Source organism: Apus apus, chromosome 3 (assembly GCF_020740795.1).
Source record: "Apus apus isolate bApuApu2 chromosome 3, bApuApu2.pri.cur, whole genome shotgun sequence".
NCBI classification, from domain to species: domain Eukaryota; kingdom Metazoa; phylum Chordata; class Aves; order Apodiformes; family Apodidae; genus Apus; species Apus apus.
This window is the reverse complement of record NC_067284.1, coordinates 24,281,883-24,295,444: the sequence shown is the minus strand read 5'-3', so window position 1 is coordinate 24,295,444 and position 13,562 is coordinate 24,281,883. Positions and strand designations below refer to the sequence as shown.

Genomic DNA, 13,562 nt, shown 5'->3' with positions numbered 1-13,562 from the left:
TGTGGCTTGTGTGTATTACGCCACGATAATCTACTTGAGACAACTACAGTCAACCAGAATGTACTCCAGCACTGACTTGTTATCTAGGCCTAGTCTCTCCAGTGACACTTAACCCATGATTACTGGCAATAAAAGGGGGCTTTTCTCACACCTTCTGGTTTCCTACCATGTGGTTAACATCATCTCCTCCCACTTTAGAAAAAACATTACCCTCACTCAGACCCCACCTAAACAATACGAGGTACCTAAGTGCACAGTTCTCTGAATCACACGGGTGGACCTGGGCATCAAGCCCACCACATGCCTGGCCTCCCACCACACTGCCTGCATGGGCTAGAAGCTGAAGAGAGGGCAAAGGAACTGCAGCAATCTTTGAGAGACCCCAAAGCTGAACATTTATCCACTGTTAAATTACTTGTTACTGTGATTAGCCTCCTGTCTTAAAAATCCCTTTCCACATGCAACTGCAATGAGCTGCTGGTGTGAACACTGCACTTCTCTATAAACGGCATTACAAGTTTTACAAAAGAAAATTAAGCCAAAAGTGGAAAGAAACATCATGCCAAGAAGGCAAAACCAAAGAAATAAAAATGTTTTATAATCCAAGTACAGTAGTGAATATAGTGCATTTATGCATCCAGCTTTAGAAACAACTACTACTCTTGCCTCCAGAAACACTGACTAAATCCTCAAAGCTGTCTTTAACACACAGAAGATCTGCCATTAATTTTAATGAGAAAAGAGAAAAAAACCCACTTCAGACAGCTGCCAACCATTCCAAGTAACCCACAGAGAATCTTGTCAACAGAGGGACTGACTGAATGGGCATCCTTAAAGAATTTAATTTAAGCTCATCAAAAGATTTAGCCTACAGCTAGAAAGAGAGAAACAAATTCAGAGTTCACATACTTTTACACTTCAGGCTCATCATTCACGGACTTCTCACATGTTTTCTATCCACAATAAAGTTCAGAGAATGCAGTCAAGCTGAAAGCATCAGCATGCCTGGCAGAGCTTCAAGTGTCCAAAAGCCAAGTATGTGGGGTTTCACCCCACATTCACAATTCATCATTTTGCTGAGGTCTTCAGAGTTCACTTTGCTCTCCAATTTTAAGTAGGCTCCCTAGCAAGCAGCAGAACAGCCATCAGGCAAATTATTGATGCAGGTGGCTGACAAGCAGACTTGCTAAGAGCTGGCTACGAAAGTGCACTCTACCATGGTAAGAAAGGATCTGTGTGCCCCACCAGTGCTCTCACTCTGCAACAAACCCTATGCATCTCCAGCCAGCAGGTGCTGAAGGGCTGCTGAGGACAAAATGCAGCTTCCCAGCAGACAGAGCACTGCTTCAGTGGACAAACCTCTCCAACCAGCCCAGGTCTGTACAGCGTACACAAGTGTTGCTACACCTTACCAGGGGAAGGAACAACAGTTTGGCCAGCAAGGTCGCCAAGCAAAAGCTGTAAACACACACACACAAACACACACACTGAGTAAGCCTAAAAAAAATATTATAAATTTAAACTTTCAGAGTTAAATGAATTAAAAAAAAGCAAGCAAATTCTCTCTTAAAAGAAAATCTCAGTATAACAGATCTACCCATGAGCCAACACAAAGAAAAAACATTATTGACATGTTTCCTTTCTTTCAACTACCAACTTGCAACATACTTGAGGCCACACCTGGAGTACTGTGTCCAGTTTTGGGCACCTCAACTCAAGAGAGATATCGAGGTGCTGGAGTGAGAACAGAGGAGGGCAACAAAGCTGCTGAAGGGCCTAGAGGATAAAACTTATGAAGAACGCTTGAAGCAGCTGGGAATGTTTAGTTTGAGGAAGAGGTGGCTGAGGGGAGACCTCATCAGTCCCTACAACTACCTGAAAGGTCATCATAGAGAGGTTAGTGCTGGTCTCTTTTCACAGGTAATTAGCAACAGCACAAGAGGGAATGGCTTCAAGCTGCAACAGGAGAGGTTTAGACTGGACATTAGGAAATTTTTTTTTTCACAGAAAGAGTGGTTAGACACTGGAATAGGCTGCCCAGGGAGGTGGTTGAGTCACCATCCCTGGATGTGTTTAAGGGTCGTTTGGATGTGAGGTTGGTGGATGTGGTTTAGGGGAGAACTTTGTAGAGTAGGGATGATGGTTGGACTCGGTGATCCTGAGGCTCTTTTTCAACCTGAATAGTTCTATAACTCTGTGATTCTATACTGCATCTACAGGGTACTCGCATGCCAGCTCCACTCCACCTCTGTGTCTTCTATGGAAGGAGTATGCACAATTAGCTTCCCAGCAGGGCAGCCAGAATGGCATTACTTTACCTGCCACGATTATTTCTCAGAGTTGGCTACCAAGAAAATTTTAAGCTTTTGAAAATTCTTTAGCATTGCCTCTGTAAATACAACCACAAGTGAGACCTTAAAGCCCCGCAACTGGGGAGGAGCTAACCACTCTTCATATATTAAGCCAAATGGTTGTGCTGGACTTGCCCAGTGGCAAAGTGAAGGATGATCATTCTCTGGAAATGGGCAAGCACATCTGAAACTGTATCTCAGTGCCACAGTTATTTGACCATAATTACACATTATTTCTGCATAAAGTATATTAACAATACCTGTGAGCTGAGGCTTGCAGTTGAGGCCTGTAACAATGAGTGACAAGAGAAGCATTCTATTTTGCTTTATACAGTTATATTGATGTGCTTGGTTCTTAGTTGTTTCAACTCTGTAATCTCAAAAATGAGCAAGAGACACTGTGGCCAATACTAGATAACCACAGGGAGAAAAAACCCTCTAAGTAGGTTAGTCCATATTGCACATGCTCAAAGAGAGTTTGACCAAAGGACACACCAGAGTGACCCCTGAAGACCATCAAAGACCTCCACAAAAGACCCTCAGAGTCTCAAAAAGCATGTGTAATTAGGATGCAAATATTACAATTAGATCCAGGAAATAGAATACATATAGTTATTTTATGAAATCTAATACGTATGTATACTGTTGAACAATATCAGCTTTGCTTGTCCTGACTTACGAAATGCATGTTAAGAGGAACTATCTCCTGGGCATCCAGTGTTGTAGTAAAGAATGCTTGTGTTCTAAAACTTAAAAAAAGTGTTAGAGGGTCCTTTCTGCAACTGGATGTCATGGTAGCACTTCTACATGAAGAAGTATCAGTCAAGCAACTTTTTAGCAGCAATTCTAAGGACCAAGGATAACTGAAGTCGACACACATCACACACAGTATCACTGTCCAAATACTTGCCTCAGCTGGGGTCTGCTCTCTGGTATCAAAACCTCTCCTCGCACACTCACATTAACATCGTCATTTTAAGTACACTAGGAACTAAACGTACCTAATAGTTCAGAGCAGAGCTTCTGCTCCGGAGTTCATGTTAAAACCCTTTTAACATTCAAAGTATTTGCCACAAGGTATTTCTGCATATAAAAACACAGCTAAGTGTACAGTCTGGACTTTGGCAAGCTCAGAAGTAAGGTGCTGAGATTATACAACAGAGGAAAATAGCCTAAGAAGAATGATCCAAAGTGAATCTTTTTTGAGAGGAAAGCAACATGAGTTTGCACACTCTCCACATGTGGAAAACATTTCCTGCATTTACCTTTTACTACACTTGTGATCATCCAACTCAATTGTAGCTGTCCCATCAAAGTGTTCATGGTTGGATGGGGCTTTGAGCAACCTGGTCTACTGGAAGATGTCTTTGCCCATGGCAAGGGGGTTATAGGGGATCTTCAAAGGTCCCTTCCAACAAAAACCACCTTGATTCTACAAAAACCTACAGGCAACTCATGGACCGCTGCTGTTCCTCAAGGACAATCTTATTGATGGTTTCTTTCTTCTTCCACTGGGCAACTGTTGCCACATGTACTTGGAGCAATTGTTAGCCATCTCTTCACACATACTGTTTCTTGATCCTGAAGCTTTAAGAGAAACTGGCATTTTTTCCTAAACACCCAATGAGGTCTCATGGCTTTTGTTTACTATTACCAAAAGCCACTAAAACACTTAATACTTTCATGCAGTATGCCTCATATATTTATTTTATACAGTAGAAAACATAATTAAGGTAAACTTTCTTCTCAAGAGCATCAAAGAAGCATAACCCACTTCACTGGTTATTATTTCATTATGGCAGGAAAAAAAGCAATCCCCCCATACATTTATTGGTCAGTTAATGCATCATAAACATATCATTAAAATGACAGTCTACAGGAGAACAAAGCTTTAATAATCTAACAGTTCATTAAAGAACCTCTGCCACAAGCTTCAGTGTTGAGAGAAAAAAGATAATTTTTTTTTTCCTGTATGTACACATACTTCTGATGGATGCAGAGCACAATACTCGAGAATTTTTTTAGATGCAGTTATTTTCTCACCACTTGTGCTAAAACATGGAGCTACTGTAATAACCAGCTGGTAATGCACCTTTAATTAAAGGTCTGCTGACCCACAAAGGCAAGTCTAAGCCTGAGGGAGAGAAGCTCAGAGGAAAACAACTCTGGAAGTGTCCCAGAAGCTGGTTACCGTTTCTAGCCAGCAAGCACTGGCATGAGGCAGAGCACTTCCATGCTTACAAGGTTACTATGGGTTCTCTCCATCATAGCATTAACTTAAAAAATCTGCTACAAAAAAGCAAAAAAAAAAAATCAAATGTATCTCCCAAAATGCTTAATTTTGATCTAGCAGATTGGAAGTGGCCAGTCCAATGAACAAAGCACTGCCACCAGGTTTATATGAAATTGACTTGCAGAAACTATGCCCTAAAAACAAAACACAACTGATATTTTGTATTACATTGACAATATGCAAAAAAATTAAGAACCTACAAGGCCACATTAAAGATGACAACAGATAAAGAAAACAAAGAGAATGCAGGGGGTCTCATCTCAGTCAACACAGCCAGCCCCAGCTAAGTGCTCCTATCTGTTCCCCCTGCCACTTGCCAACATCAGAACCGCAGATTTTCTTCTTCTGCACGTGATATAACATGACTAGAGGTTGTCCTGTGCTGCACATACCACAAACCAGGAAGCTGAGTTATTGAAAAAAAAATAAAAATCTAGAGGTTATAATCATTTGCATGCTTCTAAAGAACAAGATGTGGTGCATTAGAGAACAAAGTGTTTCTTCTTTGACAGCTGCACTATGTAACACCTGAAATAATACTGTAAAAAGACATGGGTTAACATTAATTTTAGATTTCTGTAGCAAACACAACTTCAATACATTAACTTAAGAATTTTTAGATTTAAAGAAGAAAAGAACAAGTGTTTTTGGCACAACTGTATTTTCTATTTCCCAGAGGCTAGATGTTTTTATGGACTAGCAAAAGGCTATTAAACCGTGAAACAAGATGGTGCAAGCTTCTAATTTGCCTCTTGCATCAGAAAGCACAAAGCAAAAAAAAAAAACAACAATCAACCAACATCAACAAAATCTTTCCTGTACTCTTCATTCCAACTCACCCTTTCTCCTACTGTTAAATAAAATAATGTGTCTGCAGAGAAAGGAGAAGAGGAAGTTCCGTGACAGAAGAGAAATTATGCTGAAGCAATAGACAACAATCCCATGACAAAACTATAGTAATTCACTTGACATCCACAGAAGGAAGTACACTGTTAATAAAATATCTCTCTATGAGAATAATACAAAACAGCAGATAATTTAAGCTTCTCTTATTCAGATCTGTGATTGGGAAGGAGGAAATCAATGCATATGATGGGGGCTGGTCATTACTTATGAGAAATTGCAGCTTGTTTACAAAAAAAAAAATCCAACCCAAACCCACAACAAACAAAACAACAAAAAACCCCCTCCAAGCTGATTTCCATTAATTGAAAAATTAGCCTTCAAAAATGCTTCACACTATAAACTATAGTGAGCCCTGCACTCTCACATGCACAACACAAAGCTCATAGATAGGTCAGTGATGCTGCACTACAACCTACATGTACCTTCTCCCCCAGCCATGGATGAACTGACGGGGATGAAGCTGAAGAAAAATAATAATCAGTCATTGGTGAGGTTAACACATCACACATGTTTTGAGAGCTAAAGGAATAAAACCAGAGACTCTTCAAGGGCACCTATAATCTTCAGTATTCAGGGAGTTATATTTGCATGTATTAGTGTACTCTTTTTAAAGGTTGCATATATAAACTCAAGGCTGCCGAGCAGTGAGTGTGGATGCATTATCGTACCTTCAGACCCTGCCTCAGAAACACCACTATGATAAATAGCAGGTGCAGTTACAACAAAACATTAAGAAAGCATTAAATCTATTTGTAAACAAATAATGCCACTGTCCCTTTATTTAGCCAAATAAAGCTCCGAGAGAAAGGATGAACAAGCAGACACGTGACAAATAAGCAAATCATTCCCAAGTGCTGCCTTCCCCCACGAGGCAGGCAGGCAGGCAGGCAGGCGAATACATTGATTAAGACAGCTCCCATTCAGATGCATCCACACATGCCGCCCGCGTTTGGCAGGGGGCCATCATGAGGAATTTCTGCATGAAAGAAATTCAAAAACACGTTCTGTTTGGGAAATTTTGCTGGGGGAGGGGAAGACTAAAAGTCATTGTTTTAAAATGACAACAGCTCGAATGCAAAAAATTATTTAGTAAAACTTCAGGCTACATTAGCTTTATTATAAGCACAAGATTCCTGGGAAAAGCTTTTAAACAACGCAACTTCTGCACACCAGTACATTGCAGCAATGTGTACCACCTGAGAATGTGAGATCATCACAATATCGATGATGAGTCTGTATGACTTGGCTGAAATGTTTTCAAAGAAGATAAATTATTGACAGCCAGGAAAACACAATTATTTTTTGTGATTCCGTTTTATTTATAACATATACAGCGAAAAGCTAGTTAGAAAGTTTCAGAGGAACATTAAAGAAACCCCATGAGTCACCTGACAGTTACCTAGGTGGTTTAGACAGAGGGATGAGCATCTTGCAGCACGTGGAATTTAAATAAACCATAATAAACTCTCTATTCTTGCCATCCATGAAAGTGTCTATTTGTGGTTCAAAGCTACCATGTGACATCTTCCTCCATGGGACTTTGCAAAGCAAGTAGTTATCTTAAAAAGACATCTGCTGCTTTTCTGTTCCATTAGGTTAGCCAAACTTCTTGTAAGATGAGAAAAGAACACCACCTTTCCTGCACACCACAATGCTCTTGGTACCTACTGCTTCTTTTATCATCACAGCCCTTTCTTACCTCCATTCAAACATCGCTGTGCACACACCTGTGTATCTCTGACCAAGCCCCACTGCTGTCTTTTAGAGAAGCTGTAACCAAAACTTCATCCGTGTATTTTAGGGATAGCAGCTGTAGTTACTTTATGCACCTGGTGAGCTAGATTCAACATTGTAAAAAAATGCCCTAGACTTTGTTCCTGGTTTTAAATGGGTGACAGACAAACACAAGCCTCAAAACACGTGCATCTGAACCCAAATTCATTGCCTGAAGATGTAGCAATTATTATACCAGTTTGAAGTTTTGCAGAATGTAATGCAACATCATTGATCCTGTAATTTACACATTATTGCTGCCCTGAAAAAACCCCCACAACAAAACATACCAGCTATAAACTGCGTTAATGCAATAGTGGGGGCCTTGGGAAGAATCATTCAAAAGGTAAAGAAGCTCTTTTCTCAGCATAGCCTTTCATTAGGAAAAAGGAGAAAGCTTTTAAAGAGTCATGCATTTTCTAATTAGAAGCAAAACCTTTGGGACATTCTGGCAGGAAACCTCTGACCTCTCTTCTTGCAGCATCTGAGAAAGCGGCCTCACTTTTGCACGAGGAATTGCTGAGCAGCAAATGAGAAATGAATATTTAACTTATTTTACATGGTATAATTAAAAATACCTAATGGATAAGGAAGGTAATGAATCAAAAGTACAGAAGAAAAATCAGAGGAAGGGTTAAAAAGTAAGAAAGAGACAACGTGCAGGAAAGAAAACCCCATGAGAACTATGTCAGGAAGTCTTCAACTTGCCAGCAGTGCAGTGGCACATTTTTCATGCTGCCTCATATAATTCATTATCAAATCTGTTTTAAAGGCCTCCAAATTTCAGTTCAAGTCTCTGTGAAGATGACTTCCTAAAAGCTGAAGATGCTTATTGTGTGCTATGTCCCAACATTGACAGGAACAAAAGTCAAAAGCAACAAAAGGGTCATTATGTCCAATCTCACTAAACAAGGCTGGGCAAGCCAAGACTGCAACTTCATTCACATACACTTTGAAATAAAACTACCATGTTCTGCCCATGCTTGCTTTCTACACAGCCTCCTTCTGAGTGGATCTCCCTCTAGCACACCTTTCTTGACATTTTCACATGCTGAAGCAGCTCCTCCTTGATCTTTACTTTGTCCCCACCAACTTTCTTTCAATTCCTCGATTGTACCAGTTCTTCCCAGTCCAGATAGGTGTTCAGTCTGGGGAATAACCAATCTGTCTCATTTAGGAACAAAACAGACCACAGAAAAACTTAATCAAGTATTAAATATACTAATACATAAGTATATATAGTTATGCACCATGATTTGTACACTCACTCCCACACTCAGCACAAAGCAATGGCAATAAGCCTAGCCAAGTGCCAGTCATTCCATTTGTCTGATTCCAGAGCCTGCATTAAGCTGCGAAGTGAAATTTAAGCAACATCCGTCAGCGAGAGGAATGCAATCAGATGAGAGGTACTGGACAGCACAGGAGACTGGTAATGTGCTGGCAGAGAAGAGAGCTTTTTGGGACAACAGCTGCAAGTGGCAGAAGGGGCTTTGCCTTACTCTCAAAAGCCCTTTAAACTCTGCTGGTACTGCTAACATTTGCCAAGCTGCACAAACTAATTGTCTTACATAGTACCTACTAAATCTACTGGAGTTTCAAAACAGGACCAAAAAGTTGCTTTTACATCTGCTGCACAAAAAAAAAATAAAAGTAATGACCACTATTCTGCAAATACAATGATAAGCATACGTTACTGGATAGGAGAGGAAAATGAAAACACAAGGAGACCAGGAGACTGTGTTGGTAAGCATGGAGCCTTCTCAGCACATCTGATGGTTGCCCAACTTTCCTGGGCATTAAGGCAAGGATAATAAGGAGAGGTTTGATGAGGAATAATGAGATAGTTTAGTGTTTTGTACTTTCCATAGTCAGGAGAAGCCAAGCGTGAACCAGGAGGTCAATTGTCGGTTTTAAATGAGGCAGAAGGATGATTAAGAGGCAAAGGACGTTTACCTGCAAATGCAGATTCAAAGAAACCTTTAGAAAGATTTTTAAGCAAGTCTTGTTCTCTGTTAAACTCACATTTGTAGGCCTTTTTTTTCCTTCTTTCTAACCATTGCAAAGACTTAATGGTTGTGGAAAAGAGAGTAAAAAAAACTCCTCCCAAAGGAGACAACAGCTGTTTGGTAAACCCCTTGGTTCTAGCAACCCTGCAAGCAAGAAGATAGCTGGCTTTTTAAGAGACAGCAGAACCAGTGTTTTTATCCTTCCAGCTCTTTACTCAGGAGGACGGGAGCACTACAGAACACTATCCTGCAGTGCACTTGGTGATGCTGCACCAGCTTCCTTCAAAACAAATGCCACCACTCTGCTCCGTTAGCACTTTGCCTCAACACTTTTGTCTGGCATTCAAGAAACAGCAAGCATATGACAACTTCCCACAGTTTCATTCCCTAGGATGACAGGGAACAGCTACAAGCACCCCAAAGGACCAACACAGCTCTTATAATGAGTCTCACAACACACACTGAGAAGTGGAGTCCTGTTGAAAACAGATCCAAGGCAAAGGCTGGTTCTCAGAAGCAAACACAGGGTTTCTTTTTCATAATGGCATCAGCTAGATGGGGACAATCTTTAAAAATATTCACACATCTGCCCTGAAAGAAAAACCCAGTATATGCTAAGAAACTTTTTTCCTCATAAGCATTCTTTAAAAATGAAGTAAAAAAAACCCCATCTTTCATGAAACACCATCTCAAAAAGATCTTTCAAATACAGAAGTAATTTTGTTTATTTTGATTCAATCTCTACCATTACATGAAGGCTGTCATCTTCATTCTTGATTTCTATCTTCAAGAGGTTTTTAAGACAATTGAGAACCCTTAGGCTATGACTTTGTACATGAAGGTCAAAGTGCACAAATGACTTTTTATGAAAACTGTTCAGCTAGTCAGTTGATCTATGCTGCATGTAAATGTGGTGCCACTCTCTAATAACTAGATACTTGAGTAGAAAAATGGAAAACAAATCTACTGCTTTTCTCACTAGTCTATCTACAGCACAGCTGAACTAAGTTATGGAGACAGGTGTGGTTTTGTGTTTGCACAACAAGAACAGACTGGCAACAAGTATCTCGTACATTAACACACACCTAAATGTTGTGTTATGTGAAAAAAACCCAAAACTTGCATAATACAGTAGAATGAAGATAGGTCACCACACCTGAGTTTACTACCATTTGCTGAAATCAGAGGTAGATGATGAACTGGGTTACCTGACCTTTGAATGTTGCACAGATATTTCAAATAGGGCTCCTCCCTCCTTATCAGAACAGAAACAATACAGTAATCATACTGCTCTTAAAATTTTGCCTTTTGCCACACTGGGCACAGCAAAAAATAATAATTGTGAATCTCATTAAACATAATGCACCACCATTTACCAAGCATAAATACTTTCTTCAGGACGATCCCTATGCCAAAAGAAGAGCAAGGATCCTGGGGTGCAGTCTCACCATACAGCTAAGCTTACCAAGGGACTAGCTGTGGGCACTGCAGGGGTCACTTCTGCTTACCCCTTCCTCCACACGTTCCTGCTACTTTCCTCACATTAAGCAAACAAAGCACCCTAGAAAACTGAATGAGAAAAGTTTTTTGCTGGTTTAACTTCTTGAACTCATGCAGCCACTAACAATGAAAGGAAGGCAGAAGAAACACTCAGCCTAAAGCAAGGGGAGGGAAGCTGAACCAGCTTGCTAATGGATCAACCTTAGCTATCTTGTGAAATCTCACCCTGAAAAAGCAAGGACAACTAAGACGTAACACCCATTGAAAGATTAGTACCCCATCTTAAAGATTAATGAGAAAACCCTCAAGCTAAGTCTCAGAGCAACGGGGAGACTCTGTTCTGTCTATATTCCTGAATTTGAGACTACGACTCTCTTTTGTCAGCCTAACTTGAGTCATACAAGACATGAAGGAACTCAGAGATATCAGACAGGGATAGATACAAGTATATTTAAATTTCCTGGATCCACATGGCACTGGCTGCAAAACCCCATGGTGTAGACTAGACATACAAGCAGCATCATTCCCTTCAGCAGACAAATTTTAGTAGACAAGCCCCTACTCACTCCTCTTGAAAGCACCTCCTGTGCTCCAATGCTTGCCTTGCTCAATTATGTTAAAAGTATGACAGCAATTCCTTAAAATAACAGACTTTAAAAACCAAGGACTCTCAAGGGGCATAAAGGGAACAGCATTTTTCTCTGGCAAAGACCATCTGTGAATACCTGGACGAAGTTTTCTCACAAATGCCTTTGCTGTTCAGAAAGGAAATGGAGCATGAGCCAGAGATGCGACAGCAAAACCCCCATGTTGCTTGCTTCCTACTCTGCTTTTCAACCTCCCTGCAGTCACATCACAGACATTCCCAAGCAACAAAGCTGGACCACACAAACACCAAAATTAAGGATGGCTTCTAGCACAGAACAGGCAAAACTGCTCCCTATCTCCAAGGAAAGCGGGGACCCTCGAGAAATCCTACGGACTAATATAGGAGGGAGACTCCACACCTTGCAGAGGCACAATTCAGTGCAGGTCTGCACAGCAAAACACTTAAGACCTGCGGATAAAGTTACTGTCCTCGGGCACAAAACACCTGTAGCAAAGTTCAAGTCACGGTCGGAGCAATCATCCTCACTGGAAAGGCAGGCTGACTGGTGCTGGGCGTCTGGAAGACGGGGGTAAAGCAAGGCGTCGTGGGTGCCTCTCCCCAGGGGCCAGCCAGGAGCACGGGGGAACCCCAGGCACGCTGAGAAGGCTGCCCCTGCTGTGCCCACCTCCAGACCCCGCTTCCCCCGCGCCCCTCCAAAACACGGATGCTGAGGCTGAGCTGGCGCTGCCCCGCAGTTCAGACACACACACACACGCTTTCCCCGCACCTCACGCCAGACAAAATAAACTCAGAGAGACGAGCAAGCGCTGCCAGGCACCACGGCTCCCGGGAACGCATCTCCCGAGAGGCGCTCAGGCGGATCCACAGATGCCTGATGGAAGCACTGAAAGTTGTTTTAGCCTTTAAAAACCGCAAGGTAATACCGGGGCAACGGTGCTGCGCAACCGGAGGCGGCGGACGAGCGAGAGAGCGCGTGTGGGAAGAAAAAAGCTCCGCCGGGCAGCCTGAACTTTCCCCTCTCTCTCTCAGCGAGCAGCGCGGCCGAGCGGCCCCCGGGCAGAGCAGGGCCCGGCGCGGGCCCCGAGCAGCGCCCGCCCCGCCGCACCTGCGCCCGGCTGGCGGAGGCCGCGCGGGGCCAGGCCGTGCGGGGCCAGGCCGTGCGGGGCCGCGCCGCGCCGCGCCGCGCCCGGCTCTCACCTCGTCGCCCCACTTGAGGACGTCCTTGTGGCGGTCGCGCAGGGCGCGGTAGATGTGCAGGAACTGGAGGATGCCGTGCTTCCGCACGTGCTCCGCGTACCGCCGCGTCTCCTCCCAGCTGAGCGGCGAGCCCTGCGACAGCAGCCCCATGCCGGCGGCGGAGCGCGGCTGCGGAGGCTGCGCGGGCTGCGGGAGCGCTCTGCGCCCTGGCGGCGGCGCGAGCCCGGCCCCGCGCCGCACGTGACGGCGACGGCGCGTCAGGCCGTGACTCAGCACTTTCCGCCCGCAGGCCCCGCCCCGCTGCCCGGCCGCGCGCGCTGCGGGGCGGGCTGGGGCGCTGCGGGGCTGGGGCTGGGGCGCTGCGGGGCTGGGGCGCTGCGGGGCTGAGGCGCTGCGGGGCTGAGGCGCTGCGGGGCGGGCTGAGGCGCTGCGGGGCTGGGGCTGGGGCGCTGCGGGGCTGGGGCGCTGCGGGGCTGGGGCTGGGGCGCTGCGAGGCTGAGGCGCTGCGGGGCTGAGGCTGAGGCGCTGCGGGGCTGGGGCTGGGGCGCTGCGGGGCGCGCTGAGGCGCTGCGGGGCTGGGGCGCTGCGGGGCGGGCTGAGGCGCTGCGGGGCTGAGGCGCTGGGGCGCTGCGGGGCTGGAGCTGGGGCGCTGCGGGGCGGGCTGAGGCGCTGCGGGGCTGGGGCTGGGGCGCTGCGGGGCTGAGGCTTTGCGGGGCTGGGGCTGGGGCTCTGCGGGGCTGGGGCGCTGCGGGGCTGGGGCGCTGCGGGGCTGAGGCGCTGCGGGGCGGGCTGAGGCGCTGCGGGGCTGGGGCGCTGCGGGGCTGGGGCGCTGCGGGGCTGAGGCGCTGCGGGGCGGGCTGAGGCGCTGCGGGGCTGGGGCGCTGCGGGGCTGGGGCGCTGCGGGGCGGGCTGAGGCGCTGCGG

General features: G+C 44.9%; 1 protein-coding gene across 1 annotated transcript in view; it reads right to left on the bottom strand.

The window, feature by feature from the left end:
* The window catches only part of GCLC (glutamate-cysteine ligase catalytic subunit), a 35,741-nt gene extending 22,863 nt beyond the window's left edge, over nucleotides 1-12,878 (bottom strand). The window contains exon 1 of the mRNA XM_051613984.1: nucleotides 12,640-12,878. Coding sequence (XP_051469944.1) covers nucleotides 12,640-12,789 — 150 coding nt within the window. The 5' untranslated portion in view covers nucleotides 12,790-12,878. The remainder of the gene's footprint in view (nucleotides 1-12,639) is intronic.
* Nucleotides 12,879-13,562: the final 684 nt, after the last annotated feature.